Raw genomic sequence first — 22,380 nt, forward strand, 5'->3', positions numbered from 1 at the left:
GGGGAGGGGTGGAGAAGCAGATGGGCGCCTCTCCTGTGTGCCCTGGCCAGGAATCGAACCCGGGACTTCTGCACGCCAGGCCGACGCTCTACCACTGAGCCAACCGGCCAGGGCAAAGCTTCTCTGTTCACTTGTTACCCAGCCCTGCTGGCCATTCAGAAGAACTTCATTTGGTTTCATAGGCACTTATTTGCCAGTACATAACTGTACTGGTTGTTTCATAGAAGGACCAATTTGTTCTAGTGGTTCATAGTGATGAATAGTTGACTTTGAATCTCAGTTCGAGAACTTGTTAGTTACTTAACCTTGGATATACATATTTCTTAACTTCTCTGTGCTTCAGTTTTCTCATTTAGCAAGTGGAGATATATAATCTACTTTATAAGATTATGGAGAACCAAATGAAATAATGCATGAATGGTGTCTAGACACAGAAAGCATTCAGTAAATTGTAGCTACAATTATTTGACAAATATAAATCACCAGCAACAAAAGAAGGCAAACTGCATAGGAAATAGCTTGAGATAAAAAAGGCAAATATAAAGCAGGAGTATTTTGGATTCTGACAAGACATTTAAGTACATGTAATGAATGGGCAGTTGGATGGAGAAAGATTGTAGATATAAATGAAAAATACTACCTGACCTGTGGCGGTGCAGCGGACAAAGTGTTGACCTGGAATGCTGGGATTGCAGGTTCAAAACCCCAGGCTTGCCCTGTCAAGGCACATCTGAGAAGCAATTACTGTGAATTGGTGCTTCCTACTCCCCTCCCCCATTTCTCTCCTCTGTCTAAAATCAATAAGTAAAATATTAAAAAAGTAATGTACTGTTAAGTAAAGAAGAGACTTTATTATTTTATTTTTTTTAATTGTTTGATTTTAGAGACAGACAAGGAAGAGGGAGAGAGCATTTTTTTTTTTTTAGTAAGCAAGAGAGGCAGGAAGGGGGGGATGAAAAGCATCAACTCTTAGTTGTGGCACTTTAGTTTGATAGCTTCTCATACATGCCTTGGGGGGGGGCACTCCAGACCAGCCAGTGACCCCTTGCTCAAGCCTGCAACCCCACATTCAAGCCAATGACCTTGGGTTTCAAACCTGGGACCTCAGCATCCCAGGTTGATGCTTTATCCACTGCGCCACCATCTGGTCAGGCAGGACGAAGCTCTTAACTGACTGAGCTAACTGGCCAGGGCTGTGGTTGCTTCTTGTATGTGCCTTGGCCAGGCAAGCCCAGGGTTTCGAACCGGCGATCCCAGCATTCCACTTTGATGCCTTATCCACTGTGCTACCACAGGTCAGTCTCTGCTTCATCCTTTATCTTATCTACCTTAATTTTTTAGTCTAAGCCACAACCATTATCTCAGATCACCACAATGGTTTCTTCACTGGTCTCCCCTGTTCCACTCTTGTCTCTTTATAAATTCACACAGCAGCCAAACAAATTTAAATTCAGGATTCTGCTTAAAGCCTTCTAGTGATTTTTCTGGTATTCTCAGAATAAAACCCAAAGCTTTTAAAATCCATTGCCTTTCATGCCCTGGCTTGTGTGACCTTGCCTATACTCCATTCGAGCTGTTTGGATGTTTCTATTTCTCAAATATGCTAAAATTCTCTGTGGCCTCGGGGACTTTGTGCTTACTACCCCACTTGAAATAGTCTCACACCAGATTTTTGCATGACTTAGTAAGGGTGGTTTGAATGAGAATTTGGTAGTCCTTATATTTATTTTTTTGACAGAGACAGAGAGTCAGAGTGAGGGACAGATAGGTACGGACAGACAGGAAGTGAGAGAAATGAGAAGCATTAATTCTTTGTTGCGGCTCCTTGTTCATTGATTATTTTCTCATGTGCCTCTATGGGGGGGTTGCAGGGGGGTGCTACAGCAGAGCAAGTGACCCCTTGTTCAAGCCAGCAACCTTGGGCCTCAAGCCAACGGCCATGGGGTCATGTCTATGATCTCATGCTCAAATTACAACCTGTGCTCAAGTTGGCGACCTCAGGATTTTGAACCTGGGTCTTCTGTGTCCCAGCCTGACACTCTATCCACTGCACCATCACTAGTCAGGCTCCCCATTATTATTATTATTATTATTATTATTATTATTATTATTTTTAATGGCAGTGTAGTTTTCCATAGTGTGTGTGTTTCTGTGTATAGGTACGTACATACATATGTATGAACGTGTACACCAGGGCTGAATAGCCTCAGAGCCATCATCTTCATAACTGTACCTATTGTTTCCCATATCTACTAGCTGATTATATTAGCCACTTCTAGTTATGTGTTTTCAGTTAAGCTAGTTAACCTCTTTGTGCCTATTTTCTCAGCTGTAAAATAGGGATAATAAGGTACCAGCTGATAAAATCAGGAGGAGGATTAAATGACGTAATACATATAAAGAGTTTGGAATGGTAGTTGGCACATAGTGAGCATTCAATAAATGTTAGCCATTATGTTATTACATACCACATTTGTGTATTTATGCTGATGGACACTTGGGTTTCTTTAGGTGTAGCTATTAATTCAACAGCTATTTGAGGAACAGTTTAAGTGCCAAGAACAGACATAGCTGCTAGGCATTCGGCAGCTTCTGGAGTTTACATTTTATAATCATCACTCTGTCTTCTAGGCTGGAGTGTACATTCTAATTGAGGAGCAAGCAGTGAACACAAGCAATCAGCATAATTCTAGATAGAAGAGGGTGTGGACATATTTTGGATTAGATGGCCAATGTGGACTTCTCTAAGGAGGTGACAATTGAGCTGAGACATAAAGGATGGGTCACGTGTAAAGTTTGGAGAAGCACAAAGGACAACTAATCTCAAAGTCCTATGATAGGAGAACACGTGGTGTTTTCTGGGTCCAAGAAAGACCAGCATGGCTGCAGGCAAGTTATCAAGGGGAGCGAGTAGGATGAGATGAGGGGAATGGTGCACAGAGGTTTTGTTTTCTTTTTTTAATTTTTAAAAAAAATATTTATTGATTTTTAGAGAGAGGGGAGAGAGAGAGAGAAAGGGGAGGAGCAGGAAGCATCAACTCCCATATGTGCCTTGACCAGGCAAGCCCAGGGTTTCGAACTGGCAACCTCAGTGTTCCAGGTCGACGCTTTATCCCACTGCGCCACCACAGGTCAGGCTGCACAGGGTTTTTGAGTCCAAGGTAGGGAACCTGCATGGGGAACCATTGAAAGATTTAAGCACCAGAGTAACAAAACCTGGTTTACATTTTAAAAGTTCTCTCTGCCCAAAAAATGAAAATAAAAGCACTCTCTGCCTGAGATGGGGACAATGAAAATAGGGAGCCAAATAGAACACTGTTGAGTTTCGTAGGTGAGAAATGATGATGGCTCTGACCAGGCACTGTGAAGGGGAGCAAGTGGACAGTGCTGCTGTGAATATATTTGTGTATGATTTTTGTGCCCATTTGCATTTTTTTTCTTAGAGTTGAGAAGCATTAACCCGTAGCTTTGTCACTTTAGTTCATTGATTGCGCTTCTCACGTGTGCCTTGACCCCAGGGCTCAAGTCAGTGATTTTGGGATTATATTGGTGATCCTATGCTCAAGCTGGTGACCTGATGCTCAAGCTGAATGAGCCAGAGAATTTAGGGCAGAGGTCGGGAACCTATGGCTCGCTAGCCAGATGTGGCTCTTTTGATGGCTGCATCTGGCTCGCAGACAAATCTTTAATAAAAAAAAATAATGTTAAAAATATAAAACATAGAAGGTGACAGAAGACAATTTGACTTTGGGTGAAGGGTATGCAGCATAATCAAAGGTGAAAATAACCTGGAGATGTTTTCTCGGAATATATGTACCCTGATTTATCAATGTCACTGCATTAAAATTAATAAATAAGATTAAAAAAACATAAAACAGCCTGACCTGTGGTGGCGCAGTGGATAAAGTGTCGAACTGGAAATGCTGAGGTCGCCGGTTCGAAACCCTGGGCTTACCTGGTCAAGGCACATATGGGAGTTGATGTTTCCAGCTCCTCCCCCCTTCTCTCTCTCTGTCTCTCCCTCTCCTCTCTAAAATGAATAAAAAAAAAAAAAAAAAAAAATTAAAAAAACAACAACAACAACAAAAAAAACATAAAACATTCTCATGTATTACAATCCATTCATTTCCTACCGCTCATGTTCATGGTTGCGGGTGGCTGGAGCCAATCACAGCCGTCCTCTGGGACAACACCAAATTTTTATTGGATAATGCCTAACATACATGGGTCATTGTATGGCTCTTATGGAATTACATTTTAAAATATGTGGCGTTCATGGCTCTCTCAGCCAAAAAGTTTCCTGACCCCTGACTTAGGGTTTCGAACCTGTGTCCTCACTGTCCCAGGTTGACACACACTCCAGTGTCCCACCTCCAATCAGTCCTTGAATATTTCTGTAGGATTGATTCCTAGGTGTAAGTATGAGTAGTAATAGTTAACATTCAGTAAATACTGACTCTGTGATACTATCTTAAGTGGTTCTCATGTGTTTGAGCCATAAGTAAGCTGTAGTCTTAGGGCCCCTGGCATGGTTAATTAAGGCTTAACAACATCAACATGATGGTCAGTGGTAATGCCACTTGAATAAAAAGCTTGCAAGCAGTCAGAGTTTGGAGAGCTCTGTAGGATGTAGGGATCATGGAGAGACCATGTGGTTATATGTGACTCTCCTGAGGCATTTTTACCTGGCGTTTGCTCTGCGTTCAGAGGAGAGAGTGCTCACTTTGAGTCTGCCATGATAAGAAAAGACTTGATGAGGAAATGGCATTCAGGTTGGGCTTTGAAGTCTGGGGAAAGGCTTGTCTAGGATTAGAGCAGAAGAGCAGGTACATTTCAGGTGTGTGACATGTTGTGACTTAAAGTCTGCAAGTAGGAAGCTGATGGCATGTTTGGGTGTGAGTAAACTAATCTGTTAGTTGTGGGAGATTTAAGGCTGGGGAAGTTGGACAAAACCAGTACCAAATGGCTTTAAATGCCAGCTTTAGCCTGACCAGGCAGTGCTGCAGTGGATAGAACGTCGGGCTGGGATGCAGAGGACCCAGGTTCAAAACCCTGAGGTTGCCAGCTTGAGCACAGGGTCGCACAGGATCACTGGGTTGAGCATGGGATCATAGACATGACCCCATGGTCACTGGCTTGAGCCCAGGGTTGCTGGTTTGAGCAAGGGGTCACTCCCTCTACTGTAGCTCCCCCCATCAAGACCCACGAGAAGGCAATCAATGAACAACCAAGGTGCTGCAACAAAGAATTGGTGCTTATCTCTCTCCCTGTCTGTCCTTATCTGTTCCCCTCTGTGACTCTCTCTGTCTGTCAAGAAAGGAAAAAAAAGCGCCAGTTTTAGATTTTTTTTTTTTTTTTGGTCAAGTTTTTTTGAAAATCAAAATGAACCCTTTACTGAGCCATTTATACTTGAGACAATGGGGTTTGGGGAGAAGTTCAATAAACTCAAGTAACATATACAGAGCATCTTTTATATGCCAGGGATTGTGCTAGATGGCTTTGCATATGTATTTTACCAGGTTTTCAAGGGGATTAAAGGTATGAAGTCAGAGTTAGTATCCGCATTTTACCCGTGAATAACTTGCAGTTTAGAGAGATTGTGTAGCTTGTCCAGGTCACAGGTAGGAAGTGGCGGAGCTAGAATTCAAAGCCAAGTCTTTAGACCTAGAGGGCATTACAGTTGACAAATAAGATTATATTAGTCTCAAGTGTAAGTGACTCGACATTTATGTGCATTACAAAGTGATCACCCCGTAAGTCGAATACCACCTACATGATACTGTACTCTATTCCTTTTTCAAATCTGAAAATTTTTGATTCTGAAACCTTTCTGTTTCAAGGGTTTTCTTCTTTTTCTCACTGAAAAGAACTTGTGCCTTTATTTTTTAAAAATTTTTAGATATTTATTGATTTTTTTGGGGGGGAGAGGCGGGATGCATCAACTTGTACTAGTTGCTTCCCTTATGTGCCTTGATCAGGCAGGCCTAGGGTTTTTGGTTTGTTTTTTTTTTGTATTTTTCTGAAGTTGGCAATGGGGAGGCAGTCAGACTCCCACATGCGCCCCACCGGGTATGCCCACCAGGGGGTGATGCTCTGCCCATCTGGGGCGTTGCTCTGTTGCAACCAGAGCCATTCTAGCGCCTGAGGCAGAGGCTATAGAGCCAGCCTCAGCGCCCGGGGCAGCTTTGCTCCAATGGAGCCTTGGCTGCGGGAGGGGAAGAGAGAGACAGAGGAAGGAGAGGAGGAGGGGTGGAGAAGCAGATGGGCACTTCTCCTGTGTGCCCTGGCCGGGAATCGAACCCGGGACTCCTGCACGCCAGGCTGACGCTCTACCACTGAGCCAACTGGCCAGGGCCAGGCCTAGGGTTTTTTTTTTTTTTTTTTTTTTTTTTTTTCTTAAGCTGGAAACAGGGAGAGACAGTCAGACAGACTCCCGCATGCGCCCGACCGGGATCCACCCGGCACGCCCACCAGGGGCGACGCTCTGCCCACCAGGGGGCGATGCTCTGCCCATCCTGGGCGTCGCCATGTTGCGACCAGAGCCACTCTAGCGCCTGAGGCAGAGGCCACAGAGCCATCCCCAGCGCCCGGGCCATCTTTGCTCCAGTGGAGCCTTGGCTGCGGGAGGGGAAGGGAGAGACAGAGAGGAAAGTGCGGCGGAGGGGTGGAGAAGCAAATGAGCGCTTCTCCTGTGTGCCCTGGCCGGGAATCGAACCCGGGTCCTCCGCACGCTAGGCCGACGCTCTACCGCTGAGCCAACCGGCCAGGGCCCTTTTTCTCTTTTCTGAAGCCGGAAACGGGGAGAGACAGTCAGACAGACTCCCGCATGCGCCCGACCGGGATCCACCCGGCACGCCCACCAAGGACGAAGCTCTGCCCACCAGGGGGCGATGCTCTGCCCCTCCGGGGTGTCGCCTTGCCGCGACCTGAGCCACTCTAGCACCTGGGGCAGAGGCCAAGGAACCATCTAATGCTCTAATGGAACCTTGGCTGCGGGAGGGGAAGAGAGAGACAGAGAGGAAGGAGGGGGTGGGGGGTGGAGAAGCAAATGGGCGCTTCTCCTATGTGCTCTGGCCGGGAATCGAACCCGGGTCCCCCGCACGCCAGGCCGACGCTCTACCGCTGAGCCAACCGGCCAGGGCAGGCCTAGGGTTTTGAACCAGCAACCTCAGCGTTCCAAGTTGATACATGATTCACTGCACCAAGACAAGACAGGCCTTGTGCCTTTATTTTGTCACTGTATATGGGAATTTTGTATGTCTGTCTCCTACAACCCCCTGCAAGGGATTTCAGATAGAATATTGTAGATCTGTATACTACCTCCCACTGACCTCAAAGTTAAGTTCAGACTTCCTCGTATAGCCCAACCTCTTACCTTCTGTTAGCCTCATCGTTTGTCACGTCATAGTTGGAATAATTCAAACATTCTCTCGGTATACCCTCTTTCATTCTGCCTTGTTTCTGCTTGTGTGTTATAGCCTGAATAGCACCCCTTCCCACCTCTTCCTCTGCTGTCATACTAGTCCAGGTTATCATCCTGTCACTTTGACTATAACACTCTTCCCTTTAAATTCTTTCCCCTTCCATGACCTTTCATTAGGCTTAGAATACAACCCAGAATCCTTACTGTGCCTGTGAAAGCCTTTAAGATGTAGGCCCTGATTCTGTCTACAATCTTATTTCCTCCCATTGCTCCCTTTGTTCCCTGCTCTTCCTGTCCTTGCACCTTGCAGAGCAGTCCTGCCTCAGGGCTTTTGCACTTGCTGCTTTCTCTGTCTGTAATGCTCCTTCTCCCAAATAGCTATATATATATTCATCCTTTATTTTATTTGATTTGTGCTCAGTACCTCCTTAGAAAGGCCTTCATGATGCGTCTGACTAAAATGGCATTCTCCTTCAGTCTTTATCCATATCATGCTTGATTTTCACCACTTTTTGGCATAATATACTATATTTTCTAATTTATCTGGTTCCTTTACAAAGTTATGGAAGGACAGAGATTTTGGTTGTCTTATTACCACACCTTAGGTACTTGACATAGGTGCTCAACAAATATTTGTTGAATGAATTGTTCTCTGCAGAATGGATTAAAGCGTCTCTTTCCTAGTTTTGAAGCTATACTGCTTCAGTGCAGTTATTGAAAACTAAAACTACTGCCTTGTTTTATTCTTCAATGATTTGTGGCATGTCCACTGTTCCCTGTCATCCTGTTAACAAAGTTTGACTTACAGGCTGCGGGCCTCCCGGGTGCTTCTTGTTGGCATGAAAGGACTCGGAGCTGAAATTGCCAAGAACCTCATCCTGGCCGGGGTGAAAGGACTGACCATGCTGGATCATGAACAGGTGAGATGTGCAGCCGCTTCATCATTCTCCCAAGCAGCCTCCTTCTCACATGGAAACACCTGGGGGATTGGGGGTTCCTGCCTACCCCTTTCGGCCGTGGAAGGAGGGCTGGCGATGATGAAACTGTTGGCTTTGGAGACTGATAGTGTTAGCCTCAGGGCCGCCACAGCCCAGGTGAACAGTCCGTGCAGGCGCCTCTCTCCTTGTTGTCCCTGTCTGTGAGTGGAGTTAGCTTCTCCCCTGGAGGGTGATCCTGAGAGGAAGACCAGTAGCTTTCCATTCTGTGCCTATAAATTGCTTGAATAACTAAAAATGCAGACTTGCCTTGGGGCGTTGCCATGTGAGAGCCTTCATACTCCAATGATCCTGCTTTAGGAAAGAGTCTAACAGTGGGAAAAGCTGCGAGCTGGAACTCTGAGGTCGCCAGTTCAAATCCCTGGGCTTGCCTGGTCAAGGCTCATATGGGAGTTGATGCTTCCTGCTCCTTCCCCCTTTTTTTTCTCTCTCATTCCCCTTTCTAAAATGAATTTTAAAATAAAATAAAAAGCGTTGACCAAAAACATTGAGTTTGCCTGTTCAAAACCCTGGGCTTGCCTGCTCAAGGCACATATGGGAATTAATGATTCCTGCTTCTCTCTCCCTCTCCCTTTCTCCCACTCTCCCTCTCTCCCTCTCTTCTCTCTAAAATGAATAAATAAAAAACGATCTAGAAAAATAAGTCTGAGATGAGGTTCAGAAATAGGGACATTTCTTAAAAAAAAAAAATTTATTTATTTATTATTCAGTGAGAGGAGGGGAAACACAGACAGACTCCACATATGTCCTGACTTGGATCCACCCAGCAAGCCCACTAGGGGGTAGTGCTCTGTTACTCAGCCAAGCACTTCTTAGGCCTGAGGTGGAGGCCATCCTCAGCATCCAGGGCCAGCTTGCTCCAATTGAACCATGGCTGCAGGAGGAGGAAAGAGGGGGAGAGGTGGAGAAGCAGATGGGCGCTTCTGTGTGCTCTGACTGGGAAACGAACCTGGGACATCCACAGGCCAGGCTGATGCTCTCTCTACCAGTGAGCCAACTGCCCAGGGCCTAAAAAAAATTTATTTTTAATTTTTTTTGTATTCTTCCGAAGGGGTTAGCGGGGAGGCAGAGAGACAGACTCCTGCATGTGCCCGACCAGGATCTACCTGGCATGCCCACCAGGGGGCAATGCTCAGCCCCTCTGGGGTGATCCTCCATTGTAACTGGAGCCATTCTAGCACCTGAGGCGGAGGTCATGGAGCTGTTCTAAGTGCCCAGGCCAACTCTGCTCCAATGGAGCCTTGGCTGTGGGAGGGGAAGAGAGAGAGAGAAAGGAGAGGGGAAAGGGTGGAGAAGCAAATGGGCGCTTCTTCTGTGTGCCCTGGCTGGGAATCAAACCTGGGACTTCCACACACCGGGCTGACGCTCTACCGCTGAGTCAACCGGCCAGGGCCTAAAAATTTTTTTATTGACTGATTTAGCAAGAGAGGAACAGGGGCGGGGGGGGGGAAGGGGAGGAGAGAGAGAAAGAAGAAAGAACATTAATCTGTTCCTGTATGTGCCATGACTGGGGATTGACGTAGAACCCTCTTCAATTACAGACCAATGCTCTAACCAACTGAGCTATCTGGCCAGGACAGGAGTAGTTACACTTAAAATGTATCTTGCCTAACTGGTGGTGGCGCAGTAAATAGAATGTCAACCTGGAATGCTGAGCTCCCAGGTTCGAAACTCCAGCATTATCAGCTTAAGTGTGGGTTGTCAGCTTAAGCAAGGGGTCATTGACATGATCCCATGGTCACTGGCTTGAGAGCCGAAAGGCCACTGATTTTAGCAGGGGGTCGCTCGCTTGGCTTGAGTCCCCCCTCCTCCCCCATCAAGGCACGCATAAGAAGCAGTCAGTGAACAGCTAAAATGACAAAACTATGAGTTAATGCTTTTCACTATTTCCTCCCTCTTTCCCTTCCTTTCTCTCTCTTTCTCAAAAAAAAAGGTATCTCAGTGTTTTTTTTTGAAAGATTTTATTGTATTTTTATTCAGTGAGGGGAGGATGCAGAGGCATACTCTTGTATGCGCTTCAATCTGGATCCACCCAGCAAGCCCACTAGGAGGCAGTGCTTTGGTAATGTAGGGCATTGCTTTTTTGCTCAGCAACAGAGCTCTTAGTGCCGGAATGGGAGGCAATAGAGCCATCCTCAGCACCGGGGATGAACACGCTCCAATCGAGCCATGGCTGCAGGAGGGAAAGAGAAAGAGAAGCGAGAGGAGGAGAGGTAGAGAAGCAGATGGGCGCTTCTGTGTGCCCTGACTGGAAATTGAACCCGGGACATCCACATGCTGGGCTGACACTACCACTGAGCTAACTGACCAGGGCAGAAAGATTTTATTTAATGAGTTTTCGGAGAGAGGAGAGAGAGGGGTGGTGGAGTGAGAAATGCCAACTCAAAGCTGCTTCACTTTAGTTTTTCATTGACTGGTTATCATGTGCCTTGACTAGATAAGCCTAGGGCTTCAAACCAGCTACTTCAGCATTCCAGGTTGATGCTTTATCTACTGCACCATCACAGGCAAGTTCAACTCAGTTTTATAAAGTTAAAAAATAGATCTTGGCTAGTTGGCTCTGTGAATAGAGTGTTGGTCCAGCATGCAGAAAGTCCTGGGTTTGATCCCCGGTCAGGGCACACATGAGAAGTCAACCATCTGCTTATCTTCCTCTCTCTCTCCCCCCTTCTATCTGTCTTCCCCTCTTGTCGCCAGTGGCTCGATTGGTTCGAGTGTTGGCCCAGGTGCTAAGGATAGATAGGTTGGTTAGTCCGAGCATTGGCCTCAGGCAGGTGTTGCCTGGTGGATCCTGGTCAGGGCACATGCAGGAGTCTATCTACCCTCCTCTCTCTTAAAAATAAAAATTTGCATGTATGTAAATGTAAAAATAAAATAAAAAGTATCCCTCTGGCTGGTTAGCTCAGTTGACTAACTGAAATGACAAGGTTTTGGGTTCAATCACCGTCAGGGCACACACGCGAAGGAACCAATGAATGTACGACTAAGTGGAACAACAAATGCGTGCTTTCCTTCCGCCTCCCCTCTCCCTTCCTTTCTCTGTCTCTGTCAATGAATAAGAAAATTAAGCTCTGGCCAGATATCTCAGTTGGTAGGAGCACTGTCTCTAGAGAGGTTGCCGGTTCAGTTACCTGCTCAGGGCACATGCGGGAGCAGCTGGACATTTCTGTCTCTTTCTCCCTGTCTCTCTCCCCAAAGAGAAATGAGGGGGGGAGGGAGAGAGGGAGAGAGAGAAAGAGAGAGGGAGGGAGAAAGGGAGGGAGGGAGGAAAATATAAGGTATCCTAGGAGATCTTATTGTAGATAATTCACGGACATTATTTTGGAAGACACTGGATCAGAGAGGATGTACTGCTTGGCATAGCACCTGTGCATAACAAGCAAAGCATCAAATAGTAGTAATTATGTGATAAATGCTGTTTATTTGATAATATAATAGCACCCAACTCCAGTGTATCTTTCCTCTGTCTTTTCTCTAAGGTTAAAATAACTGTTCTTTTTCTCTACATTCTCATGCTTCAGTGACATTTTAGATTTTTTTTTATTGATTTGAGTGAGGAACATTTCTTGTTGTTTCTCTTATTTATGCATTTATTGGTTGATTGATTCTTGTATGTGCCCTGAGGATTGAACCCACAACTGTGGAGTACTGGGATGATGCTCTAACCAACTGAGCTATCTGTCCAGGGCTTAGGAGTTTTTTTAAATAGAAAATTTCAAATATGTATAAAAGTAGAGATAATAGCCTGACCAATGGTAGAACAGTGGATAGAGCATTGACCTGGGATGCTGAGGTCCCAGGTTTGAAAACCCAAGGTCACCGGCTTGAGAAAAGGGTCACTGGCTCAGCTGTAATCCCCTTGTCAAGGTACATATGAGAACGTAATCAATGGACAACATGGCTACAAGTTGATGCTTCTCATCTCTCTCCCTCTTGTCTCCCTGTGTCTCTCTCTCTTAAAAGAAAAAGGAGAATATTTGAACACATTATCTATCTGCTTTCTACAGATAGCAGTATTTTGTTTTTTTCAAGAGAGGGACAGACAGGCAGGAAGGGAGAGAGATGAGAAGCATCAATTCTTTGTTGCAGCTCCTTAGTTCATTGACTGCTTTCTCATATGTGCCTTGACCGGGAGTGGGGGGGGCATTCCAGCTGAAGCCAGCAACCTTTGGGCTCATGCCAGCGACCCCACATTCAAGTTGGTGAGCTCACGCTCAAGCTGATGACCTTGGGGTTTCGAACCTGGGTCCTCTGCGTCCCAGGCTGATGCTCTATCCACTGTGCGACCTCCTGGTCAGGCAGTATTTTGTTAAGTTAAAAAAATATTATCTTTTATCCTCTGTTGTTTTGGACAATAATTTTAAAGCAAATTCCAGAAGTCATGTCTAATGTACTTCAAAGGTTGTGTTGTGGTATGCACTTTTGTCATCTCTTCCTTTCAGGCAATGAACAGGGTCCTGTCTCATGCTAAGTAACTAGCACACAGCATAAGAAACAGGCTCTGTGCACAAAAGTAAATGTTAGTGATATTTTTATTTGTTTAATTTATTGGTTGATTTTATAAAGAATTTTATCTATTGATTGATTTTAGAGAGAGAAGGGAGTGAGACCATAGTTGTTCCACTTTAGTTCTTTTTTTTTTTTTTTTTTTGTATTTTTTTGAAGCTGGAAACGGGGAGAGACAGTCAGACAGACTCCCGCATGCGCCCAACCGGGATCCACCCGGCACGCCCACCAGGGGGCGATGCTCTGCCCATCCGGGGAGTCGCTCTGTCGCCTGGGGCAGAGCCCAGCGAGCCATCCCCAGCGCCCAGGCGAGAGGGGGAGGGGTGGAGAAGCAGATGGGCGCTTCTCCTGTGTGCCCTGGCCGGGAATCGAACCCAGGACTTCCGCACGCCAGGCCGACGCTCTACCACTGAGCCAACCGGCCAAGGCCATTGTTTTTGGTTTTTGTTTTTTTTAAAATTTTTTTTTAAAGCATTTTAATTTTATTTATTTATTTTGGGGTTTTTTATTCATTTTTAGAGAGGAGAGAGAGAGACGAAAGAGAGAGAGAGAGAGAGAAAGGAGAGAGAGACAGAGAGAGAGAAGGGAGGAGGAGCTGGAAGCATCAACTCCCATGTGTGCCTTGACCAGGCAAGCCCAGGGTTTCGAACCAGCGACCTCAGCATTTCCAGGTCGACATTTTATCCACTGCGCCACCACAGGTCAGGCAATTTTATTTATTTATTTTGTGACGGAGAGAGAGGGACAGAGATGAGAAGCATTGATTCTTCATTGTGGACCTTAGTTGTTCGTTGATTGCTTTCTCATATGTGCCTTGATGGGGGTTGGGGGGCTATAGCAGACCGAGTGACCCCTTGCTTGAGCCAGTGATCTTGGGCTCAAACTGGGTGAGCCTTGTTCAAACCAGATGAGCCTGCACTCAAGCTGGTGACCTCGGGGTCTCAAACCTGGGTCCTCCACATCCCAGTCCGACGCTCTATCCACTGCGCCAACACCCAGTCAGGCTGTTCATTGCTTTTTGTATGTGCCCTGATGGGGCAAGCCTGGGATTCTGAATCGGAGACCTCAGTGTTCCAGGTTGTCACTCTATCCACAGGGCCACCACCAGTCAGGCTCATTGGTTCTTTTTTTTTCATTGATTGATTCTTGTATATTCTCTGACCAGGGACTGAACTCAGAATCTTGGCGTATGGGGACTACCCGGCCATGGCTTAATTAAATTTTTAAAAGCATGCCTTGTTCTGGGTTTCAGAAGAAAAATAATATCTAGAATCTGTGTGCGTGTGTGTGTGTGTGTGTGTGTGTGTGTGTGTGTATGAGTGTGTGAGACAGGGACAGAGAAAGGGACAGACAGACAGGAAGGGAGAGAAATGAGAAGTATCAGTTCTTCAGAGAAAGATGAGAAACATCAATTCTTTGTTGCGACATCTGTTTATTGATTGCTTTCTCATATTCTCATATATGCCTTAACGGGGGGGGGGGGGGGCTACAGCAGACCGAATGACCCCTTGCTCAAGCCAGTGACCTTGGGTTCAAGCTGGTGAGCCTTGCTCAAACCAGATGAGCCTGCGCTCAAGCTGGCGACCTTGAGGTTTTGAACCTGTGTACTTCATGTCTCAGTCCGATGCTCTATTTGGTGTACCACCACCTGGTCAGGCGAATCTTTTTTTTTTTTTTTTGTATTTTTCCAAAGTTAGAAGTGGGAAGGCAGTTAGACTCCCGCATGGGCCTGACAGGGATCCATCCGACATGCCCACCAGGGGGCAATGTTCTGCCCATCTGGGCCATTTCTCTGTTGCGTCAGGAGCCATCCTAGTGCCTGAGGTGGAGGCCATGGAGCCATCCTCAGTGCCTGGGCCAACGTTGCTCCAATGGAGCCTTGGCTGTGGGATGGGAAGAGAGAGACAGAGAGAAAGGAGAGGGGGAGGGTGGAAAAGCAGATGGGCGCTTCTCCTGTGTGTCCTGGCTGGGAATCGAAGCCAGGACTTCCACACGCTGGACCAATGCTCTACAGCTGAGCCAACTGTCCAGGGCCTGAATCATTAATTTTTAAAAAATTTATTGCAATGTAAAAAAACATGGCTTGACTTACTTAAGATCACAATCAAATATTGATTTTTGACTTGATTTCAAAACCTCCTAAGGAAGGAAAATTTCTGCAAGCAAGCTGGCAGGCTGATACTGCTGCTTTGACATCTCCCCAACCACAGTGCCCCCTAGAGGCAGGAACACCTGATTTAGAGGAAGAATTCATAACGTAGAGAGGTGAAGAGTGGAGACACAGGAAGGATGGTTCTTAAACTTGGAGGCCTTTTGTTGTGGAAAAATGAAACCACGTGGGAATGGTGACTTACTCACCTGGTTGGAGGAATCCGAGAATGGGGAACATAATGTAACACCAATGGGTGTGTGTTGTGGGTCTGTCGCTGCCTCCGTCCAGTGATGAATGCCACTCAGTGTTGGAGTGAGCAGGCTGATTGACATCCCTTACCCCTTCACTTGAAGGACTTCTACCTGCCTTGCACTGCAAGACCTAACTCCCCAGACTGGGTTTTAAAGCCTAACACAAAGATTCTTAGTCCCAACTATGCTTTATTTAGGGAGTTACTTAAAAATAAAAGTTCTCCAGGTGAGTCTGACAGGGAGGGTTGGGAATCACTGGCTTCATGTAACCTTGTCCCAATCAACTTACCCAGCCTGTCTCCCATTTCATAGGTTTAATAGTTCAGGCGCACTCTGTGGATGCTCTGCCCTTTGTGATTTGTGCTTTTTCGCCCCCTGCTTTTTCCCTTTTCTGTGACTGCTAACATCCCTGGGAGACGGTGCTGCGTAGTACCGAAGCTAGGGAAATCATACAGACTTGGGCTCAAATCCCCCCTTCTCAAACTGGGCAAAGGACTTGGTCACTGAGACTCAGTTTGCTCATCTATAAATTTTCTGCCCCTTAGAATTTTTCATTTTGTTTACATCAGCAAGCATCCAAGAGCACCTCCTGCTACCCCAAAATATTGTAGGTATTGGCCATACAAGCATGCACAATATTTGGTTCCCATTCTCAAGTTTTTTCCTGAGCTCCCTGATTCAGGTTGTGGTAGGAGGACATAAAAGTGTTCCTGGAGTTCTGATCTGAGCTGAGTATTAAAGAACAAGTAGAGGTTTACCAAGTCGAGGGTCTGTGTTGCAGATAGGAGACGTTAGCAGTGGCACAGACAGCAGGGGAGAAATAGAATATAGCAAGCGGTTTGTGATGTTTTGGAGTGAAGCCCAAAGTTGTCGGAGGCAGGAGCAGGTTGCAGTAAGGTCCAAGTCTTGAAGAGCTTGCTATAAGCTCCCCCTCTGTGCACACACAAGAGACAGGAATAGAGAGAGATGAGAAGTATCAACTTGCAGTTGCAACATTTTAGTTGATTGCTTCTCATATGTGTGTGCCCTGACTGGGGAGCTCAAGTCGAACTAGTGGCCCCTTGCTCAAACCAGCAGTTACGGGATCATGTCAATGATCCCTCGCTCAAGTCAGTGACCTTGGGGTTTTGAACCTGGGATCTCAATGTACCAGTCAGTGCTCTATCCACTGTGCTACCACTGGTCAGCAGCTTTTTTTTTAGCAGCTTTTTTTTTTTTTAAGATTTTATTTATTGATTTGAGAGAGAGAAGATTGGGGGAGGAGCAGGCATCAGCTCGTAGTAGTTGCTTCTTGTATGTGCCTTGACCGGACAAGCCCAGGGTTTTGAACTGGTAAGTTCAGCATTCCAGGTCAACACTTGATACACTGCGCCACCACAGATTAGACTGCTGTAAGCTTTTACTTAAACCGCTGGGTATTAAAGGGTTCATTGAAGAGTTTCGAATTGGGGGAGGAATTACCTAATCAGCTTTGGGCTTTGGGTAGATCACTATTACTGTGTAAGCTGTCTGCCCACCTAGAAGAAGGCTGCTTTGTAGTTTCGGTGAAGGATGAAAAGGCTGTGAGTAAGGATGCTGGTGATTGGGCAGGGTCATGCAGAGGCAAGGAAACTCAGGTGGTAAAAATTGATAAGAATAAGCAGCAGCAGACACTGCAGGTGCTGAACACTGCTGAGAGCTGTGGCTGTGGTACCTCCTGTCCTCACAACAGTTCTGTGTGGCAATTATCATCCCTCTGCCATAGATACGAAAACTGAGGACACGGAAGTGAAGTCTTGGCCCACTCAGGGTCACAGTGGATAGTGGGAGACCAGGACCCAGGCAGTTGGACTTCTGGCAGGGCCCACACTCTTAGCCACCTTAGCAGATGACAGCTATCAAGGAAATACCAGGCTGTGAAGACCAGGTTTCTGGTTCAGATAACTGGAAAGGTAGTTGGTGGGCTCATCAACAGAGACAGTAACACAGGAGTCAAATATGAAGGGCTTATGGGATATCCAGGAGGAAGTACCTGGTGAGCAGTTAGTTTAATACAACTCAGCTCAGGAAAAAATCTGTACCAGTAAGAGTGATTTGAGAAATACAGAAAATTCTGGTAGAAACTATAAGGCATTGAGTTGATTTATGGCAATGTATAGAGTGAAGCCGTGAATGATTCTGAAATGGAATCTTGGGGACAGTCATACCTGAGAGGGCCCATATAGAGGCTGGACTTTCTTTTTTTTTTTTAATATATATATATATATATATTTAAATTAATTTTAATTGGGTGACATTGATAAATCAGGGTACATATGTTCAGAGAAAACATCTCTAGGTTATTTTGACATTTGATTATGCTGCATTCCCATCACCCAAAGTCCAGTTGTCTTCTGTCACCTTCTAACTGGTTTTCTTTGTGCCCCTCCCCTCCCCCAACCCCCCTCCCTCTCCTCCCCCCCAGCCCATAACCTCCACACTCTTGTTCATGTCTCTGAGTCTCATTTTTATGTCCCACCTATGTATGGAATCATATACATACATAGTTCTTAGTTTTTTCTGATTTACTTATTTCGCTCAGTATAATGTTATCAAGGTCCATCCATGTTGCTGTAAATGATCCGATGTCATCATTTCTTTTTTTTTTTTTCTTAATGTCATCATTTCTTATGGCTGAGTAGTATTCCATAGTATATATGTACCAAAGCTTTTTTTTTTTGTATTTTCCCGAAGCTGGAAACGGGGAGAGACAGTCAGACAGACTCCCGCATGCGCCCGACCGGGATCCACCCGGCACACCCACCAGGGGCAACGCTCTGCCCACCAGGGGGCGATGTTCTGCTCCTCCGGGGCATTGCTCTGTCGCGACCAGAGCCACTCTGGCGCCTGGGGCAGAGGCCAAGGAGCCATCCCCAGCGCCTGGGCCATCTTTGCTCCAATGGAGCCTTGCTGCGGGAGGGGAAGGGAGAGACAGAGAGGAAGGAGAGGGGGAGGGGTGGAGAAGCAGATGGGCGCCTCTCCTGTGTGCCCTGGCTGGGAATTGAACCCGGGACCCCTGCACGCCAGGCCGACGCTCTACCACTGAGCCAACCGGCCAGGGCCTGTACCAAAGCTTTTTAATCCCCTCGTCCACTGACGGACACTTGGGCTGTTTCCAGATGTTTGCAATTGTGAACAATGCTGCCATAAACATGGGGGTGCATTTCTTCTTTTCAAACAGTGCTATGGTGTTCTTGGGGTATATTCCTAAAAGTGGTATAGCTGGGTCAAAAGGCAGTTTGATTTTTTTTTTTTTTTTTTGTATTTTTCTGAAGCTGGAAACGGGGAGAGACAGTCAGACAGACTCCCGCATGCGCCCCACCGGGATCCACCCGGCACGCCCACCAGGGGGCGATGCTCTGCCCCTCCGGGGCCTCGCTCTGTTGCGACCACAGCCACTCTAGCGCCTGGGGCAGAGGCCAAGGAGCCATCCCCAGTGCCAGGGCCATCTTCGCTTCAGTGGAGCCTCGGCTCCGGGAGGGAAGAGAGAGACAGAGAGGAAGGAGAGGGGGAGGGTTGGAGAAGCAGATGGGCGCCTCTCCTGTGTGCCCTGGCCGGAAATTGAACCCGGGACTTCTGCACACCAGGCTGACGCTCTACCACTGAGCCAACCAGCCAGGGATTTTTTTTTTATAGAGACAGAGAGAGAGCCAGAGTGAGGGATAGACAGGGACACACAGACAGGAATGGAGAGATGAGAAGCATCAATCATCAGTTTTTCGTTGCGCATTGCGATATCTTAGTTGTTCATTGATTGCTTTCTCATATGTGTCTTGACCGTGGGCCTTCAGCAGACCAAGTAAACCCCTTGCTTGAGCCAGCGACCTTGAGTCCAAGCTGGTGAATTTTTGCTCAAACCAGATGAGCCTGCGCTCAAGCTGGCGACCTCGGGGTCTCGAACCTGGGTCTTCCACATCCCAGTCTGACGCTCTATCCACTGCGCCATCGCCTGGTCAGGCTCCGCCCATTTTTTGATTGGATTGTTTGTCTTCCTGGTTTTGAGTTTTACAAGTTCTTTATAAATTTTGGTTATTAACCCCTTATCAGACATATTGTCAAATATATTCTCCCATTGTGTAGTTTGTCTTTTTATTCTGTTCTTATTGTCTTTAGCTGTGCAGAAGCTTTTTAGTTTGATATAGTCCCATATGTTTATCTTGTCTTTTATTTCACTTGCCAATGGAGATAAATTGGCAAGTATATTGCTGCGAGGCTGGACTTTCTAATGAGGGAAGAGGAGAGCCAGGATCTGAGAGGGTAAGGAGGCAGAGCTCAGACAGTAATGATTAATACTGATGGAGTAATTAATAAATGCATTGTTTTTAATGAACATTTGCATTTTACATGTGAGTCCCTCATACTTGCTCAGAGTCACACAGTGAATGGTTGAGGCAGCATCTGAATCAAAGATGTGGATCCTGCTTGAATTATTTCAGAGCCTTGTGCTGTTAACCACTAGGGTGTATGGTTTCTCAGAATATAGTGAGATCCCTGAAGAAACATCAGATGGGTTAGAGAGCTGGCCTTGAATGGGAGAAGGACCAGCTCATTTTCTTGGAGGAAAGGTAGCAAGGTAATGCTGTGGATATTTAGCAGGAGAAGAAGGTGGGAGATTACTACAGGTATGCCTGGTTTTGGTGATGGTGTTGAGGTCGTACCTAGAGAGTCACAATTAAGTTAGATGTTTGATGTAGGATAGGAAGAATGCTTTGTGAACAGTATGGAGTCTGTAATCCCAGTGTTACCTGGCTGTGAGGCTCTCTGCAGTATATCCAGCCTATGGGTGAAATCATTTCTCTGCTCCAGCTCCCACTCATCTTTCCTCCTCCTTGAGTTTTAATTGAATTTAGGACATTTCATTTCAGGTATTTTTTTTTTTTACAGAGACAAGAGAGTCAGAGAGAGGGATAGATAGGGACAGACAGACAGGAACAGAGAGAGATGAGAAGAATCAATCATCAGTTTTTTGTTGCGACAACTTAGTTGTTCATTGATTGCTTTCTCATGTCCCTTGATGGGGGGGGGGGCTACAGCCAACCGAGTAACCCCTTGCTCAAGCCAGTGACCTTAGGTCCAAGCTGGTGAGCTTTACTCAAACCTCAGGGTCTCAAACCTAGGTCCTCCGCATCCCAGTCTGACACACTATCCACTGCGCCACCACCTGGTTAGGTATTTTTAATTGTGTCTGATTTTTGCACCAGTTCTATTTTATTAAAAAAAATTATTATTTTTTCTTCTTTTTTCCAAGTGTGAGGAGGGGAGATGTGCCCTGACCGGGATCCACCCAGCAACCCCTGTCTGGGGCCAATGCTCTGCCCATCTGGGGCCTGAGCAAATTTTTTTTTTTTTTTTTTGTATTTTTCTGAAGCTGGAAACAGGGAGAGACAGTCAGACAGACTCCCGCATGCGCCCAACTGGGATCCACCCGGCACGCCCACCAGGGGGCGATGCTCTGCCCCTCCGGGGCGTTGCTCTGTTGCGACCAGAGCCACTCTAGTGCCTGGGGCAGAGGCCAAGGAGCCATCCCCAGCGCCCGGGCCATCTTTGCTCCAATGGAACCTCACTGCGGGAGGGGAAGAGAGAGACAGAGAGGAAGGAGACGGGGAGGGGTGGAGAAGCAGATGGGCGCCTCTCCTGTGTGCCCTGGCTGGGAATCGAACCCAGGACTTCCGCACGCCAGGCTGACGCTCTACCACTGAGCCAACCGGCCAGGGCCTGAGCAAATTTTTTTAGCACCTGAAGCGGAGGCTTCACTGAGCGATCCTCAGTGCCCAGGGCTGATGCGCTCGAACCAATTAAGCCATGGCTGTGGGAGGAGAGAGGTGGAGAAGCAGCAGATGGTCGCTTCCCCTGTGTGCTCTGACTGGGAATCGAACCTGGGACATTCATACATTGAGCTGATGCTCTACCACTGAGCCAACTGGCCACGGACTATTCTATTTAAAACAAAATTTTTTCTTTGATTTGAGGCGGGTGAGGGGAGAGAGGAAGGGCTTGGAAAGGGAAAGAGAGAAGCATTAACTCATTGTTTCCACTTAGTTCCATTTAGTTGTGTACTCACTGGTTGCTTCTCATGTGTGTCCTGACCAGGAATTGAACCTGTAACCTCTGCGTGCTGGGATGACCCTTTATCCACCTGTTCAGGGCCTGCAGCGGTCTGGTTTTAAACTACTATAGGCAGGGGCTACATCCTTTAAACCCCTGGTTGGCAAACTGCTGCTCGCAAGCCACATGTGGCTCTTTGGCCCCTTGAGTGTGGTTCTTCCACAAAATATTGTGTGGGCACTACCTCAATAAGGAATGTACCTACCTGTATAGTTTAAGTTTAAAAAATTTGGCTCTCAAAAGAAATTTCAATCATTGTACTGTTGATATTTGGCTCTGTTGACTAGTGAGTTTGCCGACCACTGCTTTAAACCAGTGCTGCTTTTTTTAAGAAGGGTGGGATAGTCAGGGACAGACAGGAAGGGAGAGAGATGAGAAGCACCAATTCTTCGTTGCGACACTTTAGTTGTTCATTGATTGCTTTCTCATATGTGCCTTGACTAGGGGGCTCCAGCTGAACCAGTGACCCCTTGCTCAAGCCAAGGTCCTTTGAGCTCAAGCTGGTGACCTCAGGTTTTTGAACCTGGGTCCTCTGTCCCAGGCCAACGCTCCATCCACTGCCACTGCCTGGTCAGGCTAAATCAGTGCTTTTAAACTGCCAGTTTATAGATTGTTTACTAGAAATTTCGTGCTGGTCTGTGAAAGAGCTAACCAACCTGATGTATGAAGAGTCGAAATTTTGGTGGACCGGCACCAGTCTGTGGACTGGCAGTTGAAAACCATTGCTTTAAACTACTTATGCTTCTTCCTGAATTCTCAGAGTTGGGCACATAGTAAGTATTTGGTAAATTCCTACCACTGATAATTACATCATTTTATCAGCATCTATAAACTTAAGTAGAAGAAAGCATGGACTTACTGTTTAGGGGGAATTCTCTTTATAAACACAAGGGGGTGCTCTTTAACCATCAATGCCCAGTTCAAGTTAAA

At 46.4% G+C, this 22,380-nt stretch overlaps 1 protein-coding gene across 1 annotated transcript in view; it reads left to right on the forward strand.

The window, feature by feature from the left end:
* Positions 1-22,380, forward strand: part of SAE1 (SUMO1 activating enzyme subunit 1) — a 93,075-nt gene that overhangs the window by 9,329 nt on the left and 61,366 nt on the right. Inside the window, exon 2 of the mRNA XM_066373858.1 lies at positions 8,232-8,343. Within this exon, the coding sequence (XP_066229955.1) occupies positions 8,232-8,343 (112 nt within the window). The remainder of the gene's footprint in view (positions 1-8,231; positions 8,344-22,380) is intronic.

This window comes from Saccopteryx leptura, chromosome 3 (assembly GCF_036850995.1).
Source record: "Saccopteryx leptura isolate mSacLep1 chromosome 3, mSacLep1_pri_phased_curated, whole genome shotgun sequence".
Lineage (NCBI taxonomy): Eukaryota > Metazoa > Chordata > Mammalia > Chiroptera > Emballonuridae > Saccopteryx > Saccopteryx leptura.